This window comes from Aplidium turbinatum, chromosome 8, assembly GCF_918807975.1.
Source record: "Aplidium turbinatum chromosome 8, kaAplTurb1.1, whole genome shotgun sequence".
Classification (NCBI taxonomy): Eukaryota; Metazoa; Chordata; class Ascidiacea; order Aplousobranchia; family Polyclinidae; genus Aplidium; species Aplidium turbinatum.
In genome coordinates, this window is record NC_137479.1 from 14,376,866 (window position 1) to 14,396,111 (window position 19,246).

Sequence of the window (19,246 nt, forward strand, 5' to 3'; positions counted from 1 at the left end):
GTACAAAAATTTCAAACCTCGTGGACCACCTCAATATGACGTCATAATTGAAAAAAATTTGGGGTGTAAACTTTTTACCCCAAATACCACCAGATGGGACCCCAGGCATTTTGAATTTCAAAAATGGTGAAAAAATGAAACACCCTACTGTATAGCCTACAGCTCAAACAAGTTAAAAATTCATGTACAGAACCATAACATGAGCAGCAAAGTCCTTATGAAAATATAGGGCAATAAAGAGGTTTCTCGAACACATAAAACACCACTTTTCTACTACGGTGTTGCCATTTTCAATAACTTTAATTACTTATACATGTATCTTTCAATGAGATTTAAAAGATGAATACTCAACTCAGTGGATGAAAATAATGATTATTCTTGAAAATGTAAACTTTCAACACAATACTAGATGTAAATATACAGTAGAAATGATAAGCGGTGCTTAGCTTTGGCACGATAGGAATAGATACCATCGTTGTACACAATAACCAAGTACGAAAGTTTCTTCTTCAAGCATCGTGACGTTTGAAATTGACGGCAGTGAACATGACATGGGGGAAGTTGGGCTGTGAAAGTAGAGAAATTATTATTGATCGATGCTGCTGATATGAAAGTAAACAAGCTTAAAAAATGCCTTTTTTAATGGATAAAACTTTTCAAATACTGAACAAGCCTATGATTTACTCGGTAAACAATGAAATATAAATATCATAAAACCAAGTCATGCTACAGCGCGACGACGAGAGAGCAATCATGTCTACGACGGCGTTCCTGACACGTCACAAGTTTCTATTTGTATTCTTAATTAGAAACACAAGATATTGCGTGAAGAACGCTTTCGTCAATTCTACTTAATCTAAGCTCCAGCGTTATAAAAAAGCGCAGAATCAGAACGGCATTTGTGGAGTAAAATAAACTAACGTTGCGCGTTTACCTCTCCTCCCATGCAGCAAGATGGACAAAGGCTGGTGAGCCCTGATGCATGGTAAGGAAAGTTTCTCAACAGTCTCCCGTATACCACAGAGCTGTATATGCACAAGGTAAATTGTGCCATCCCCATTGCCATGCTAATGAAATGGGCTATAAGAAGCTGAAAGAAAAAACGATCATCATTTGACCAAACCTACAGAGCAGAGATGAATATGCTCAGTTCGAACAAAATATTTAGCAAATAAATTTTCAAGACTTTACCAAACCACTCATGCATCTAATTTTGGACATAAAATGATCGGTCGTACGATAAATGTTTTCCAGCTTTTGAAACTAACAACTGATTCTTCGACTTATTTTCAATTTAAGTTGTTTCTATCATTCCACTGTCTTCCCCACTGAAAAGAAAGTCCGGTGCAAACTGTTCAACTGGACTTTATTAAAAGAAAATTTAGAAACACTCAACACTACTGGTAGAAACTTTTTTTGGCCATTTCATGTTGAAAGTGAAATTTCGGACAGCATAATTCGCCGCTTGAATTCAAAACTGACTTAAGTCCATTTTTAGCGTTTTGAGATAATTGCAAATAACTGCATTTGCCTGTACAACTGAACAAATTTCTTTGACATGGATGTGCACACAGAGACTTACTATTTACTAGTGATAGGCAATATGTTGGTCTACAAAAATCACCGAAGAATTTGCCACTAGGTGGTGCCATCAATTTTTTTTTGTATGTTGTTGGACTTAAGTCTTTCTTGCTCTGAAATATTTTTGATTCATTTTTATGTAAATGGACATAAGTCTTATTTATCCTTAAGGTTAAGATACCTACATGCTGAAAAACACGAATGAATTGTTTAATACCAGTGCAGCATCATTCATTTTCATTTGATGAATCACTTTTAGAGGTAAAGTATCATAGCATACAGCAAAATAACATAATTTTTACTGAAACTTTCATGTTCAAAATTTCTTTATCACAAATTTAATTATTTAATCACACTGACACAAAATCTTCCAAAAAACTCTTCTTCTTCTTAGCAAACTCTCACACTAACTGTGAATTTGCAACATTTTCCCAAAAGAGAGTAAAACTGCTGTGTAGTTGACTAGTTGTGCTGAATTATCTTTCTCTGTTCAATTAACATGTTGCCATTTCATACAGACTACAGTTAGTGCAATTCAACCTGTAGTCACTGTAATTGAATTTAATGTACCGTACTTAAACAACTACCACTGTTAACTCAACTATTGCACATAGTAACTACTGCACTTAATTTGTTTATTAAATCCACTGCACTTCACTAATTACCACTATTGCCAACTCATTACAATTCACCAGCACAATCTCCTTATTAAATTTCCTCAATTTTTTTCATATTTGCTAAATTCAATGTGCTTTCATTCACTTCACTTATTAACTGGCACAATTTATATATACCACCATACTGCATAATGACATTGACAAGTTCACTGGACATAACAGAATGATGCGTTATCAATATGCATAACTTTATGCATAACTTCTTCAATCATCAATATGCATAAAGTCTTTAAATCAAAAGTGTCTGCAAAGAAGCGCTATCACTTATTTCTGAGCCTAGTTTATGAAATTATACTTCAATACTGGCTTTGTTGGGAGTGACCGGAAGATTTCGAAAGAAGTCGTGATGTTGAATTGGAATTAAGCCTTTGAGGCAGAGTTTTTTCAAATCATTCTTCTTATCCATTGAAGTGCCAGGAAAAGATTCATATAACCTTGGCATAGTGGTAGTGCTCAGCTTCGTCTTTCTGGATTTTCGAACAATTAAGTCTAGTTTTCTGAATGTGCTTTCACTGTAGCTGTATTTTATAAAAAATGTTGTTGGCTCTGCTTTGGTGATTTTTAGTTGCATAATTTTGGACCAGTAGATTCTTTCTCCATTGCCATCATTGACATTGGCTTTCATCATTTTCAAAAACTGAGTGAAATCCTTGCTTTTGAAATCAATCACATCACTATGTTGCAGACATTCAACAATTGGTTGATGCTTTTTGAAGGCAGTCATAATCAAAGTTTCCCATTGTGCAGTAGTGTAAATGGTCATTTTGCTTGCAGCACGTTCTATGATTGAATGGGCTGTATCATTTTCGTTTTGGCTATGCCCAGATACCAAAAAGTTCAAGGTGATTTCATCAAAGCCATAAATCTCGAGAGCAATAGCCAGCATGATATAAACCATACGGTTACTGTTCTGGCCACAGCATCGATCACAAAACAAGTGAATTTTCTTTGCACCATTGGTGTTTGCTTTTGATAAAAAATTTAGAAGACATGATGCTACTTCACAAGAACCTTTTCTTGCATGACATTCGTTCCACAAAAAGCAAGTAGTTTGCATAGAGTTCAAATTAGTCACAGTAAAGTTGTAATTTTTCAACCTTAAACTGTAATAAAATGAAGATGCTTTTCCATGAGGTGAAAGCAATGTTTTCTGGAAATCGAATCCTGCAGTAAGAACAGATGCATCGTTAGAAGCTTCCTTCTTCATTTTTTCTTTATGCTCTCTTGCAAGTTGCTTTTCAGCAAGGTGTTTTTGTTGATCAGCCGTCATTTGATCGGTAACAAGATGTTCTGGAGTATTATCAAAAGTAACACAGCTATCACATTGATCCTTCTTCGGTTTGTGAAATTTCAGATTGAATTGTTGGGTTAATACTTGGTAATACGTGGAATAGTTTTCTGGTTGAAACTTACGTTCACTGCACCATTCAACATACATTCTATGCATCTCTGCAATATTTAAGTGTTCTGGCAAGTATTCACAATTTGATTCTTTTCTGATGTAATGGGATTCAACAGTTTTGAACATCAGAATATGCTGCTTTATAGTGTTGATTCTGCTTTCTTCTATCTTGTTGTGATCTGATGTTTGACCACGCAAGTCTCCTTCAATAGCTCCACTCTTTGATGTTTTCTGGATAACTGTTCTCACCATCTTTTCTGAAATATCAAGTGTATTAAGAAAGAAACTTTGACATACTGGTACTGATGTACTTGTGCCTGAGCTGTTGGGTTTAATCAAGGAGTAGGTTCTTGTGAACTGTCGGTTACGTCTCTTTCCTTTCGGGTTCTTACGCTTCCTTTCTCTCTTCTTTTTTGACACATTAATTAATTTACTTAAAAATGTGCGTTTTATGCCTATATTAGATAATTCCCAAAATTCGTCATGGATTAGCTTTCTTTCTTCTTCTGTAATGTTTTCTGCACATTTCTATTTACAGATTCCAGAGCATGGTTGCTTTACTGCTCTAGCAGATTTCACGAAATCTTGACCACATTTTGATTTATAACTGTATTGCTCTCCTGCTTGTCTCTTCTTTTTTAAAACGTTCTTCTCCCACTCTGCTTCATTCCGTTTGCGCTTTCTATTCTCCAATGGAGTCGGAGGTCTTCCTTCAACTCCATACTTCAAATCACCCTTTGAAACAGCACTTTCATTCCAAAGTATTGCACTTCCCTTGCAGTGTACATCTTCATCAAAACGTTCCCACAAATATGCATCACTTAGCACTTCTGTAATAAAATATCGCCTTTCAAAAGACTGAACTTGTACGCCGTGCACTGTACCACAATCTCTTTCATCTATCATAGCTTTAAATAAATGTTGTCCACTTTCACAAAGAAACACTTCCTCTTCTTCTGTGTTGACATTGGCAGTAACTTCCACATCAGTAACAGCATGATTATGGGGCTTTGAAGGTGACACAAAAGCAGGATCCATATCTGAATCATCATCAATATCGCTTGTTTTTGGAAGAATAAATTTTTGTTGTTGATCACCAAGTCTTTGTTCTGTTATAGCATATTCTTTGTTGATGGATGTAACATCATTATCTATCAGAAATTTTACCCTCAGTGTGTTACTATATACACTCAACACAATTCCTTTGAGGAGAGACTTTTCTTTGTACAATAAGCCATCTGTATACTTTGGTCCTACATCACTTTTGTTGAATAAATCAGCTTGAACAAATATGCAATCATTCGCTTTTATTTTATCTGTGCTTGACATCCAACTTCTCATACCTGCACCTTTTGAGCTTACTGCTATTTCCATTTTCACTGCCCTAAGTTATTATCTTACCATACTCTAAAATACTACAACCTATTTAAAAACAACACATTATTATATTTGCAATCATCAACATAATTCAGGTATAGGCTGCTGTAAATACCATGACCATAGGTAGGGGTAGGCTATAAGTAGAAATGATTGTCAAAAAATGTTAAAGATGTTACAAACAAATGACTGATTCATTCCTGTATCATACTGTCATGAAAGAACGTTTTCCCTGCTAGGAGGTATAGCCAACAACCTTTTCTGATGCTGTATTGGTATAAAATATCTATTACCTAAGAGATCATGGCAAGACTGTGTGGTTTCTGTTCGTATGTTACGTACAGGTGTAAAATCTGAAAGTTACTTAAATCCCCGAACGCATAGATACAATGTGCATACGACTGTTCAATTAAACCGTACTTGCCATGCTGCCAGTTGAAGTGCAGGCCAACTGCTGTAGTTTTGTTGCAAGGCAAAGTGATTGTTATTATGATGTTGATACAATGCAAGCTTAACTAGTTGCCAGTAATTGGTAATGGACTTACAACCAAAATTACACTGATAGTTTTTGGACATAAGTCCACAAAAATATCTTAAGTCCAAATGTTTTATAAAAAAATTTATCTTATGTCCATGCATGGACATAAGTCTATAAATTATTAAAACTTGGAAAAATGTGTGGACATAAGCCTACAGTATCTCTGGTTTTAAGGCAGGTACAGCTTAGCAAATTGCTCATAACATGGGCTTATGTCCAATTAGCAAAAAAATGCAAAAAAGTCAAAATCATGAAAAGTGGACTTAAGTCAGTCTTGAATTAAAGCGGCGAATTATGTTTTAACTTGTGTAATGTAACAGTTAACGACTATTTCTAGTAAAATAAAAACTCTTTCTAGGAGAAAGTTTTCTAAACAATTCTTACTCCATAAGCCCAATATGTGCATCCAATAGCGGCAGGTATTTCGATTCCAAAAAATATCAACATAAAAAATGAGGCCACACTTGAGGATATTAGTGACCATCCAACCTAAACAAATTGACCGCTAGTTACTTATATATGTTTGTTGATTCAATACAGAAACGAACCTTCTATACTTAAGAAAACAATATGTTGTTGTGTATTTGAGACGTTTGATTTCTATATTCAAGTTCCATATCTTTGATTATTTCAATTAATGTGTGTGATCATCATAGCCAATTTTATGCTTTTAACAAATTCCCAGCTATGTCAAAGTGGTCAATTTTTTACTATTATTACGCTTAATCGACATCTTCTGTAATTTTATGTTGCGTTTCCATTTCCCAATAAAACACCATTCATAACATTTCTGTATGATTTATTTATTTTATTGAAGTTCTTGAATTAATACACAACTTCGACATACCAGCCTGATACTAGGCAAAGCACAAATTTGAACAAGCCAACTTTTAACTGAAGCAATCAGAAAGGCGTTCCTCAATGAACAATCAGCTACATACCGTGCAATAAGTGACCTTGTACGATGTAATGAGACCCATAATCCCTGAAGCGATGCCCTGTATCAACAATAAGTTTCAATAAAAAAAAAAAAAAAGGTGCAAGAATTTACAATCAATAAAAAATAAGTAGGTACCAATGATCTACGAAAAACTTAACCTTACTTACGAAAATGCCACACCAGATTCCATTGCCAACTCGTGATAGAGATGTCCCAGGGCCTCTGTAAACTTCAGCTGCGACAACAGTGACTATGCCCCCAATTAAAAGCAAGGTACCGAGAACGATTTCTGCAATCTAAATATATGTGACAATGAGAAGTGCAGATCTACAAGATGGCTTTTTGTAATGAAGTTAAAAGATACAATGGAAATTCTTTTCTGGATTTCTGAACACATGCTCCAAAACTACTTCTGCTATAATTATTACACTGGTCAATTTATACAGCCTAAACCCTAAAGGCTATAAACATCTACCTACCAAGTTGTTTTAGTTCAACAAATATTGCATTAAAAAAAATCTTAGTGTAAATATAACAGAAATACCAATAATTATAAGTAAGTTTACTTATGAAACGTTTAATTTTATGAAATACTGTCACAGAGTAACAGTACAATTAAAAACACAAACAAAAAGTATCTAATGTTGTACCACACATACCCCAACTCCCCTGAATGAATTTAAAATATCATCACGTTGTTTTCCCTCTTCTACTTCGTCTTCCACAGTTCTTGCACTTTCATTTTCCATTTCAATTTGTTTAACACATTATACGCAACAACTTACCACAAATCTGAACCAAACATTAATAATAAATTGACAAAGCATAACAAATCAGAACATATGTTTGATATAGACAAAATTAATTTATATATGAAGACATTTCAAAAGGTGTTGAAAACAGCAAACAGGACAATATTGTATATCAAAAGGTGTGAAAGATCCATAGTAATGATTTTAGTGATATAAAAACTTAAAACTTGCCCTTGACCAACCACTCATTCCATTGTATGGGACTATGTTTGGTCGTTACAATCTTGCAGAGGTGGGCATCCGCTACTTTAAAAGTAGCGCGCGCTACCGCTACTTTTGCCTTAACTTAAACTGACACAAAAAGTACTTTGTGATGTCAAAATGACCCTGAAAACGAATGTTGTCATTCCTTTACACCACCGTTTCAAAGTCGTTATAGAAAACTCGTCCTAAGTGAAATTTATTGTTATGCATCTTTTAAAAACACGAGCATTTCAAAATACGAGTCGCTGAGTGCTGCCCGCTTTGGCTTCAGCACGTAGCGACTGAAAGAAGTACCGCCTCTCTGCTACATTAAAAAAAAACAGCGCCGCTACTCCCATAAAAATGTAGCGGCGCTACCGCTACCAAAAAGTACCGCGGCGTTACAAAAGTAGCGCGCTACTGCACACCCCTGCTATCTTGTGATATTTTATGAAATATTTTACTATTACCACTGTTTCATAATTTAAACAAACAAAACATACCACACCAACAATAAAATAATACACACAATAGAAAAAAGAGAGTGGGCGTAATGCATTATTTTAAAATGTCAAGCTGAGAAAATTTATCAAAATGGTTTACTTTCTTCTATAGAACAAAACATAATTAACCTTGTTAGGAAGAACTTTAACTGAACATGTCATAGCTTCATAAGTTTTGTTATCAATTTTAAACCATGAATCCTCTGACTTGATGGGTATAATTTGAAAGCTGCCAGCATTGAGTTCAGCGTTAACATTAACAGACGTGCTCTTTCACTAGAGAAGCGTTTAGGTCCATTTTTAATAAAATCAATAGCAGAATATCCTTCACTTTCAATACTGATATTGGCAGCTGCTTCTTTTCTCTTTATTGCTGGATCATGTGTATTCACAGATGCAGTGAACTCAAGAGTCTGTGATTGTAAGGTTTTATCAAATGACTTTTCCTTTAACTCTTCTTCATCAGAAGTAGTATCCGAAGGCTCAAAACTGCTGTTTGATGGATTACCTGCGAGAAACCTCTACCATGAAAACAATTGAGTGATTAGATTGTGATTATTAAGGTACCCCTAAGGTACCAAAAACAGCGACATTATTGCTCATTCGCTCAATAATGGGTTCAGGATCCAAGCTAAGGTCCGTGGCTATGCGTTAATGGAGCTGCGGGAGCAAGGCAAAGAAGGAGACTATCGCGTTAACAGCAACTAATTTCTAAATTTTTGCTGGTTAGAATTTCAAGTAAAAATGATATATAAACAAACATATGAAAAAAAGTAAAGTATTAGCAATACATAACAAGACAGTCGTAATATCGCACAATTAACTTGTGATTGTGTGGTAGAAAAATGAAATGAACTTAATGATTGTGTGATAGAATACTATATTGATCATAGTATAATACAACGGTACTTGCAGCACAAAGACAAAATTACAAGATGTGCGAATCGGTTCTTGGAACAAAACAAATCGTTGCAGGCTACGAAAATTTAGGATCACATCAATGACTTTGCATTGCACGCTGTGAATGAGGTGGTCATAAAAACGCAAGAGTCAAAACAACAAAGTCCAGTAACTTTGCTCGGTTCAGTAGAACCAACTTTTAACAGAGTTCATAAACGTGGCAAGTGAGGTCATTTACAAACTGGATGTGTAATGTGTATACTGTATAGCCTACAGCTCAAACAAGTTAAAAATTCATGTACAGAACCATAACATGAGCAGCAGAGTCCTTATGAAAATATAGGGCAATAAAGAGATTTCTCGAAAACACATAAAACACCACTTTTCTACTACGGTGTTGCCAGTTTTAATAATTGTAATTACGTACATGAATCTTTCAATGAAATTTAAAAGATGAATACTCAACTCAGTTTATGAAAATAATGATTATTTCTGAAAATGTCTATGACACTTTCAACACAATACTGCAAAGAGATGTAAATATAGAGATGAAAGGCGGTGCTTAGCTTTGGCACAAGAATAGATACCATCGTTGTACACAATAACCAAATACGAAACAGCTTCTTCTTCAAGCATCGTGACGTTTGAAATTGACGGCAGTATACATGACATGGGGGAAGTTGGGCTGTGAATACAGAAATATTATAGAATGATGCTGCTGAAATGAAAGTAAACAAGCTAATAAAAAGTGCCTTTTTGTGGTAGATGAAACTCTTAAATACTGTTACGTTACGTATTGCGTAACTACTTACAATAAGTAACAATGGAATTCTACTTAATCTAAGCTCCAGCGTTATAAAAAAGCGCAGAATCAGAACGGCATTTGTGGAGTAAAATAAACTAACGTTGCGCGTTTACCTCTCCTCCCATGCAGCAAGATGGACAAAGGCTGGGGAGCCCTGATGCATGGTAAGGAAAGTTTCTCAACAGTCTCCCGTATACCACAGAGCTGTATATGCACAAGGTAAATTGTGCCATCCCCATTGCCATGCTAATGACATGGGCTATAAGAAGCTGAAAGAAAAAACGATCATCATTTGACGAAACCTACAGAGCAGAGATGAATATGCTCAGTTCGAACAAAATATTTAGAACAGAATTTTAAAGACTTCATCAAACCACTCATGTAGCTAATTTCGGATATCAAAGAATGCGGTCGTATGACGAATGTTTCCCAACTTTGGTAATTGAAGAACTGATTCTTTCACTTAATTTCACCATCAGATTGTTTCAATCTTCCCCACAATTCAATAGACAGTCCGGTGCAAATTGGACTTATTACAAGAGAATTTGGAAAAACCGAACATTATTGATAGAAACTTTTTATGACCATTTAATATTGAAGGTGAAGTTTCGGACAGCATATGTTTTAACTTACAGTGTAATGAATGCAACAGCTAACGACTATTTCTAGTAAAAAAAACAAAACTGTTTCTAAGAGAAAGTTTTCTAAACAATTCTTACTCCATAAGCCCAATATGTGCATCCAATAGCGGCAGGTATTTCGATTCCAAAAAATATCAACATAAAAAATGAGGCCACACTTGAGGATATTAGTGACCATCCAACCTAAACAAATTGACCGCTAGTTACTTATATATGTTTGTTGATTCAATACAGAAACGAACCTTCTATACTTAAGAAAACAATATGTTGTTGTGTATTTAAAATGTTTGATTTCTATATTTTAATTTTATACCTTTTGATCTGCTTAATTAATGTTTTTGATCATCAGAGCCAACTATGTTTTTGACAAATTCCCAGATGTCAGTGGTCACTTTATAATTTGTTGAAGTGCTTCAATAAACTACACCATTTTAGCACACTGACTTGATACTAGAGATGTACCGATACCAATATTTTCATCGATACCGGTATCACTTTTTTAGGCCGATACCGCTATTTTTGTGGATACTTTGGTGTAGTAAAAAGGTGCAGTTTGGTGTTTGCAAAGAGTTAGATGGAATGCTAAGTTTGATCATATTTGCATAAAACCAGTAGCATTGACAGAGAGGTCCAGGAGATACTTTTGGACAAATGCGCTTCAACGTGACAATCGTATTTTATACTGATCTGCGGAGCTGATGTACACCATCGTATCGACTTATTCTTGATATGGGAATTGAATTTGACTACGTGTATCACATATTGATTAATGGATGCTTTGCTCCATTGAATTCCAAAGTGAAAACATATTTATTTTTCACATACCAAACCACCTATGACAATCAAATTTGTTGATTCCTTATAGGAAGAAATGTTGAGATGATGTTACGTCATGACGCTGAGTTGAAATACAGGCTAATTTCATGATGTCATATTTACAAAAAACTTTCACAAGTTTTATGTTCTGTGAGAGTAGAAAAGAAACACAGATGATTTTTATTGAAGAAATTGAGTCTTTTTTACAAATTAAGAATAAAGCAACGCAAAACTGCTAAAACAAAACGTTTTGTTTGAGCGAAAAAGTTACTGCAAGTGACGAATGCCAAAAAGTGCGCGCAAGGAGTCATGGGCAGTGTTCCAATGCGCAATAAATTTTTGCAGTGAGCATAGATATTTTAAGGTTGCGTTTGCAAAGTTGCAAGTAAATTACGAACTGAGTGAATTGTTAGAAGTAATCTTAAAGTATCAAAGAGCACGAACAAATTACAAACTTAATTCAAACATTTTTTTGCTTTTGCGTTTTTCCCGTGATCACACACTATCTTCTTTTACCGTCATCAAAATTTTGATAAGTTTTTTAGTTTCGTCGTTTTTTGACTAATTATGTTTTTTTGTTAGACGCACACTTTTAATTGTATTTAAGCACAATTTAACAAATTGCAGATACTGTACGATCTAAAGTTAAACTTAAAAGCTTTACTTTAAATTTTGAAGAGCTGCAAGTGCGCAGAAATTAAATTACATGGCGCAAATGACCTGGCGTTACTGCGCAGTTAAGCACCTTAGAGCCAGGGTCTCAAACACGCAGCCCCCCGATGCATTTTTAAACTTTGAAATAACTAACAGTTACAGTACATATTTTTTTTTATAGATTTAAAAAGATAAAATGCACTCTAAAATAGCTCAAAAAAAATCTGAAAATGACCATCAAACCTCACATGACTTTCCAGCACTACTGTCGCGCCATTTTTATTGCGTGCGAGAAACTCGTATTGTTATAGTACTATCACTTTGCCTATTCACTTATTGTGTCTTAAATGCAGTACCTGGTAGCCTAACCTTGGTATTTGCTAAAGTTAGTTCTTTAAGGGTTTAGTTTTTTTCACGGTTTTGAAAGTTGATTGCAAGATTTTTACACTCCACTACTCCAGGTCTACCGTTTCGTTTGATTTCTTATTTGTTTTTCTTTTTCGTTTTTTTGCGTTCATACATTGATTTTCCATCTCTTTGTTCTTAGTACTTTTTCTTACGATTTAATGTTCTTGGTGTGTTCTTACTACCAGCACAGCTGAGTGGTGAAAGCCCTCCTGGTACGGCACTCAAAAGGGGCGCCAGTTCGATACCGTTCAAGAACATGCGGCTGTATCTTTGACAGGACACTTACAGGCATGCCTGAAGGTGGACACGAAGATTGGCTTCCTTGATTTCCGTCCAGTTAATCTGAATCTTGAACTACCCTGCGTAAGCCTGGATACGACATAACAAAAAACTATCTTTTTTATAGCGTTTTAACTGTGTAATTTTGTTTATTGAGTTCTTATTGTGTATTGTGGCCCTCGGGCTAATTTACAAGCGTTCATTGGGCCCTCAAAGCAATTTGAAATTGAGACCCTTGCCATAGAGGGAACACCGGTCATGGGAGTTGTGAGGAGTCAAAAATTTATACAGGTTGTATTTTTCTACATCAGTATGACGTTAGCTACTAGCCTGCTTCTAAAAATCTATATCCTTGCTGACTGTACAAATCCGCAGAAAATGTGTTTTAATTAACATTTGTGGTATCGGCCAAATTTAGTCGATACCGATATATCGGTATATCTCTACATGATACTTATGTGAAGCTCTACTTTGATACCTATGAATATGAACATAGCATAAATCCCATCATAGCTTTCTTACGAACTTAAGCAGTCAAAAACGGTGTTCCTCAATGAACAATCAGCTTCACTTATTTTCGACAATATGTTGAACTGATATCATGTACTATTATGTTGCACAGAAAAAGATCAGTATATGATACTACCACATGGAGCAAAACAATATCACTTTTTTCAGTAATATCTTGTCGAAATCAAGTTACAGATATTAATGTTTTGGTGTTTGCGTTTCACATGCTACATACCGTGTAATAAGTGACTTTGTACGATGTAATGAGACCCATAATCCCTGAAGCGATGCCCTGTGTCAACAACAAATCTCAATAAAAAAGCCAATAAAGGTGTAAGAATTTGCAATTAATAAAAAATAAATAAGTACCAATAATTCTACCAAAAATTGATCTTTACTTACAAAAATGCCACACCAGATTCCATTGCCAACTAGTGACATCTCTGTTCCAGGCCCTCTAACAACTGCAGCTACAACAACAATGACTATGCCCCCAATGAGAAGCAAGGTACCGAGAACGATTTCTGCAATCTAAATATATATATATGTCAAAATGAGAAGTGTAGATCTACAAGATGGCTATTTGCGATGTCGTTTAAAGATATATTGTAACGCAAATGCTTTTCAGGAGTTTTGAACACATGCTCCAACAATACTTCTGCTGTTTTCATTATTCATTGCTCCATGGCCAATTTTTATAACAGCTTAAAGGCTATAACTATGTACAGTACCTATTAAGTTATTAAAGTTGAACAAATATTACATTAAAAAATTTTAGTTTAAATATAACATAAATACCAATAATTAGAAGTTTAGATTATATGTAAGCTCACTTATGGAATATTTAGTTTTAACTTTTATGTAATAAATACTGTTATAAATACAATTAAAGATAATCTTTAACGTGATGTCGGGGACGGGGTTGGGCAATCTTAGTCTGGCAGCTCATCTGTAGTCAAATCAAGAATAGGAGTTCCATGACCTTGCTTCCTTAACAGATTCCTCAGTGCTTGCAAGATTCAATGCGGACAATCACAGGAGCGCTCAAACTGACCCCAATACAATAGCTACTCACGATGAGTGGAATCTTCCCACCACATCTAAGAGGAGAAATCACAGCCAAACTAAAGACGTCAAGAAGCTGGTAATACATTGATCAACTCTCATTATTGCAAAACATAATCCAACAGAAACCAAACACCGACCGACTAAAATCACGTCATCCCTTTTACAACTAAGAACTATGATCTAAATTATAAATGGAAAACATATTGGACAACACATTGACTATATGGTGGAGATATTATCGATGATCCAACGCTACCCCCTTCCCAGATTTCTCGACATGCAACAGAAAAGAATGAATCAGTTATATAATAGAATTTTATCCCATTATGCCCGAACTGCTACCACTCTTTATCTATGGGGCTATCAAAAGACACTAGGCTAATCTGTCCAAATTGAAAAAAGCAGGCAAACTGTTGATAATTTGATTTTAAACTGTCTATGGACTGCACTACCCGGTGGTTTCAACACAGTTTACCAACGGGGAAATTTATTTAAAACTGGCTAAAAGACAATGAGCTTAAATCGTGAAAACGCTGTAAAACAAAACTACTTGTACAATAAAAACACAAACAAAAAGTATCTAATGTTGTACCACACATACCCCAATTCCCCTGAATGAATTTAAAATATCATCACGTTGTTTTCCCTCTTCTACTTCGTCTTCCACAGTTCTTGCACTTTCATTTTCCATTTCAATTTGTTTAACACATACGTAACAACTTACCATAAATCTAAACTAAATTTTAATAACAAATTGACAAAGCATAACAACTCAAGACATATATTTGCGGTCTGCTACTATTCGGAGAAGCCGATTTGGAGAAATCCCAATTCGGAGAATTGTATAATTCCACAGCGGCATCTGTTTATTCAAAGGAATTTGCTTACAACAGAGATTAACCAATAAAAGTGTCAGTGAAAAAGTTTCAACAAGAGAAAAAAATTAACAGTAGAGGTTAATTAAACTCTCAGCTAAAAAAAGCAGTGGTCAAACAGTACGGTAAGTAAAGTGTCAGCAAAAAAGTGTCAACAAAAATCTCAGCAAGAAAAAAAATAAACAGTTAGCCTATCAAACATTAAATGGCCCTCGAAACTACCATGCCGGTAGGCCATGTTGGCCAGCTTCCACAAGCCAACATTTCTCCATTCCGTTGGTATTTGAAATGTTGTTCTCTTTACTCGCATTAGCAATATTTTTTCACCAACAAGGCAAAGTATAAAAACTCGAAGACTAGCTCTTCGCCTACTTGGAAAGCAGTGCATTTAAATACAACTGCAAATATGTTTTAAACACGAATCACGATATCAATTAATGGATTTTTATGAACACAATTTTTTAACGGATTTCTCTTTTAGCTGCTCGGCCGGAAAGCAACTCTGGTAGGCCATGCTTGCTTTCCGGAAAAATAAACAAGCTTAGAAGCCCGCTAGAGCAGGGCTTCTCAAACTTTTTTGCTCTGCGACCCCATTTTGAAAAGTATATTTCTATGCGACCCCATTATGGGGACATCCACGTTAATGATATTAAAACGGAGTTAGTTCTTTTGTCTCAATTTGTTTCGGTTCTTTTTGGCTTAGGCTACCCATGGCCACCTAAAGATACGGCCTGATTTGTCACATTTTGCAGAAATTTTCAGGTTTTTCTAACTTTGGGCGAACGTTTAAATAAATTTTTCTAAAAATTAGATTTTTACGCTTTCTTTATTCTTTTCCCCAGATAACACAATAGGTTTTAACATCCTCACATGTTGAAAAACAAAGAAAATTTGATTTCAAAGATTTTAGTCAGACTGTTAATTTTCAATAACAGTCTGATTTTGCGTTTTTCAACTTACTTTTTCTCATTTGCTACTGCTTCCCCAAGGCAACAAAAAAGTTTTATGTCATTAGGAAACCGCAAAAAGTAAAAGCATCTCAGAAAATGTCAGTCAAACACTATCAGTAGCTGTAATCAAAATCTGCAAAATGTGACAAATCAGGCCACATCTCCAGGTGGCCATGGGCTACCTTATAATTCTCTTACTGAAGTAGTAAAACAATATCGAAAGGAGCATGTAAACAACAACAATGAAATATGAAAAAAGCAACAAATGAAAACAAGAAATAACAAACCAATAATCCGGCCCTAATTAAAACTGTAACAAAACAATACAAATGCACCCAATTCACGATTGGTTATATTTTATCGTTCGACATTTCACACCGACGGTTGCTGTCAATTGACATCATGGCAAGACTACAACCTACCGGCACTAGACTAAATTAAACTATTTCATTACGACCCCAAAATTTCATTACGCGACCCCATTTGGGGTCGCGACCCATAGTTTGAGAAGCCCTGCGCTAGAGTACCGGTAGCCTAGTAGACCTACATCGAATCCGATTCGATATACTGTATTTCCGCCATAGGAAATGAAGCAAATGCAAAATAAAGTCAATGTTTTGTTCAAGACAACAGACTTATAGCCTCCCCATTAAAACGTACATTTTTTGCAGTTGTACACTGTGTATAATTATTTTTCTTTGTCGCGATATTGTGGAAATAATTACAGTGACCTAACCAACAAAAGGAAAAGGTGGCAAAGCCGTAATGGTTTGACACATGCATGCAAAGATCCAATTCCAAATTGCCCAATGCACAATTGCACATTCATACTTGTTACGCATGAATCATTACCACGTTCTACATATTAGTGGCAAATCTGGCAACCGCTTCCTTAAAACATAATAAATTAACTTTATTAGCCCAGGCAAGCTTGTGGCTGGTGGACAGGTTTACAGAATCAAAAGGTAAATTTGTACCTACTCTCCGCATATGAAGCAAAAAATTATTTCGATGTTCAGTCAACCTCATCTTGAGCGAGTTGGTCTAGCACTTATATATACTTGTTGGTTGTTGCAATCACTCTTACCAGCTAAGCTTATAACAAAAATACAGCAACTTGAAAACTACCTTATACAGTTTAGGCTTCCAAAAACAAAACTAATTTTGACCAAGCTTTGCACTGGCGGCGTATTAGTGTTGAATTACAGTACTTACTTGGGCACCAAAATTACTTGGAAATAATTGTTAGTTCGTCCTGTAAAAATTTTTTTTTGACCAGTGTTATACAAATTCACAAAAATTCTCTGAATCGGTTTTCTCCGAAAAAGGCTGTCACCGAAATGGGATTTCTCCGAATTGGATTTGCAAAAACGGGCCATTACGATATATTTGATATAAACACATACGCGCCGACTTCCCGGGGGGGCAGCACTAGAGTGCGGCTGATGCCCCGACCTGAAGCAAAACACCCTAACTTTTTTTTATAGGTGACACTTGGTACAAAAACAATATTTCTGAAGTTTAAGACCAATCTATTAATGTTTAGGGGGTCCAGATTTGAATTGAAAATTAAGAAATTTGGTGCTTAATCGCCATAATCGGGTAGTTTTACAGTGCTACATAATCCTTCATTTATCATGGCAAATTCTGTATTTAAAGTCATCTAGGCTCCACAGTTGCAATGTTTGACACAGTATTATTATGTTCCATACTATTTTTTAACAAGTAGGGTTTAGTAAGCAGACAACCAAACACTATTTTGAGAAGTAATGTGGCAACCTATTGCAAAATATACTTGATGTAATTGCTGGAAAATACAAGTATTAAGCAGTAGAACATAGTCTGTGCATTAACCAGTACAACACACAACTTTTATTAAATGTGAGTGACTGAAATCTTCCTGGTCACTACTTGTCAGCTTTACCTTGTGAATCGCTAAAAGTGAAAGCATGCCTCTGTGATGTCATAATACCTTCAAAATGACTTACCACTATTTAGCTCAGTCAAATACCTCCAGTTTCAGTCTCGTAAGTGCAGATCATTTCTAAGGCATTATTCCCAGGTTCAGAATAAGGTTAAATGTAAGGAGTCGTTACATAGCACTTCTCCTATATCAAGACAAGGCTCCTAACCATTTTAATTGTGACAACATAGGAATGGTGAATTACCTTAGACATTTAGTATGCTATGTGGTGAAACATTCATAGAATCGTATTTATCAATTGCAGATCAGAATCAATACGTGTAGTTTGTATTCAGTTGGTAGGCTATTTAATCGAAAAAAGTTTGCTAGGCTATGTCTTCTCATGCACAACATGACCCTCGGTATGTTCTACTCGCTACGGTTCCCACAAAAGCAGATCAAGATATCAAACGTAGCAAGTTACCAACATACAAGCAAGTGATTTTCAAATTAATTCAAACAAGGTTATCAGGAAAGCAGGTAATTACAGTACAGTTGAGCAAGTTTTTACATTTTACTTGTGAGCTAACATTTCTTCAGTTGCAAAGCAAAAAATGTCAGAAAAAATAATTTCTGTTTACAAACAAGAATTTCAAATAAAGATTAAGAGAGACAAAGGCAAACCACTAAAAATATACAGGAATTTCAGAAAAAGCTTAGCGAAACCTTTCTTTTCTGGCCACGCAATGTCATGGTAAAAAATAGTAATGAAGAAGACATGCTATATAAGCAACCAGGAAGCAAGTATGGCTGGAAATGATAGTGTTAGAAGCAAAAGTTAAAAAGATCAGTACCAGGCGATAACAGCAAGATAGACGAGTAGCAAAGGAGGAGGCCCGAGTTAATGACATAAATAATGCTATTGATTTAGAAGCTGAGGATGACGTGGACAACGAGCCATGCACATCTTCAATGATTTGTGAGATAAAGGAAAAACGTTCTCATGAAAGAAGATCAAATACAGGAACAGCCATCTTCATTCCTCCTGACATAATGAAATTTCCAGGATTAGTCTCTGCAGCAATCAGAAACAGCATTACACCAACTGCCTTATCTGTTACTCTCCATTCTGTGGTTCAAGCCTGTTCTGGAGATGCTTCGTAGCTAAATCTCCACCTATCTCAGTCACACAGATACAGAGTTGAAACAGCGCAACATATTTCAGAAAAAATTCTCTCCGTGTGATCACCACCTGCTGTTGGTGCTTTACATTGGGATGGAAAACGTCTGGAGACTTTAACAAGCAAGATGAAAGGATCCGAGTTTTGATATCTGGCATCGGTGGCATTAAATTGTTGGGTGTTCGGGTGTTCCAATAATCCCAACCCATTCAACAGAAACAGCTGGAGCACTTGGGTCCAAAG

General features: G+C 35.5%; 2 protein-coding genes across 2 annotated transcripts; both read right to left on the reverse strand.

The window, feature by feature from the left end:
• Positions 1-434: 434 nt before the first annotated feature.
• LOC145775829 (uncharacterized) lies at positions 435-7,309 on the reverse strand. Its single transcript, XM_082587207.1, has 6 exons — positions 7,175-7,309; positions 6,683-6,811; positions 6,517-6,573; positions 5,960-6,064; positions 935-1,090; positions 435-566 (listed from the first exon to the last, which is right to left on the reverse strand). The coding sequence occupies exons 1-6, from the start codon at positions 7,262-7,264 to the stop codon at positions 510-512; spliced, it is 594 nt and encodes a 197-aa protein (XP_082443333.1). The 5' UTR covers positions 7,265-7,309; the 3' UTR covers positions 435-509.
• LOC145775828 (uncharacterized) lies at positions 7,309-14,826 on the reverse strand. Its single transcript, XM_082587205.1, has 6 exons — positions 14,696-14,826; positions 13,429-13,557; positions 13,262-13,318; positions 10,438-10,542; positions 9,832-9,987; positions 7,309-9,598 (listed from the first exon to the last, which is right to left on the reverse strand). Exons 1-6 carry the CDS (start codon positions 14,819-14,821, stop codon positions 9,542-9,544), a joined length of 630 nt encoding a protein of 209 aa, XP_082443331.1. The 5' UTR covers positions 14,822-14,826; the 3' UTR covers positions 7,309-9,541.
• Positions 14,827-19,246: the final 4,420 nt, after the last annotated feature.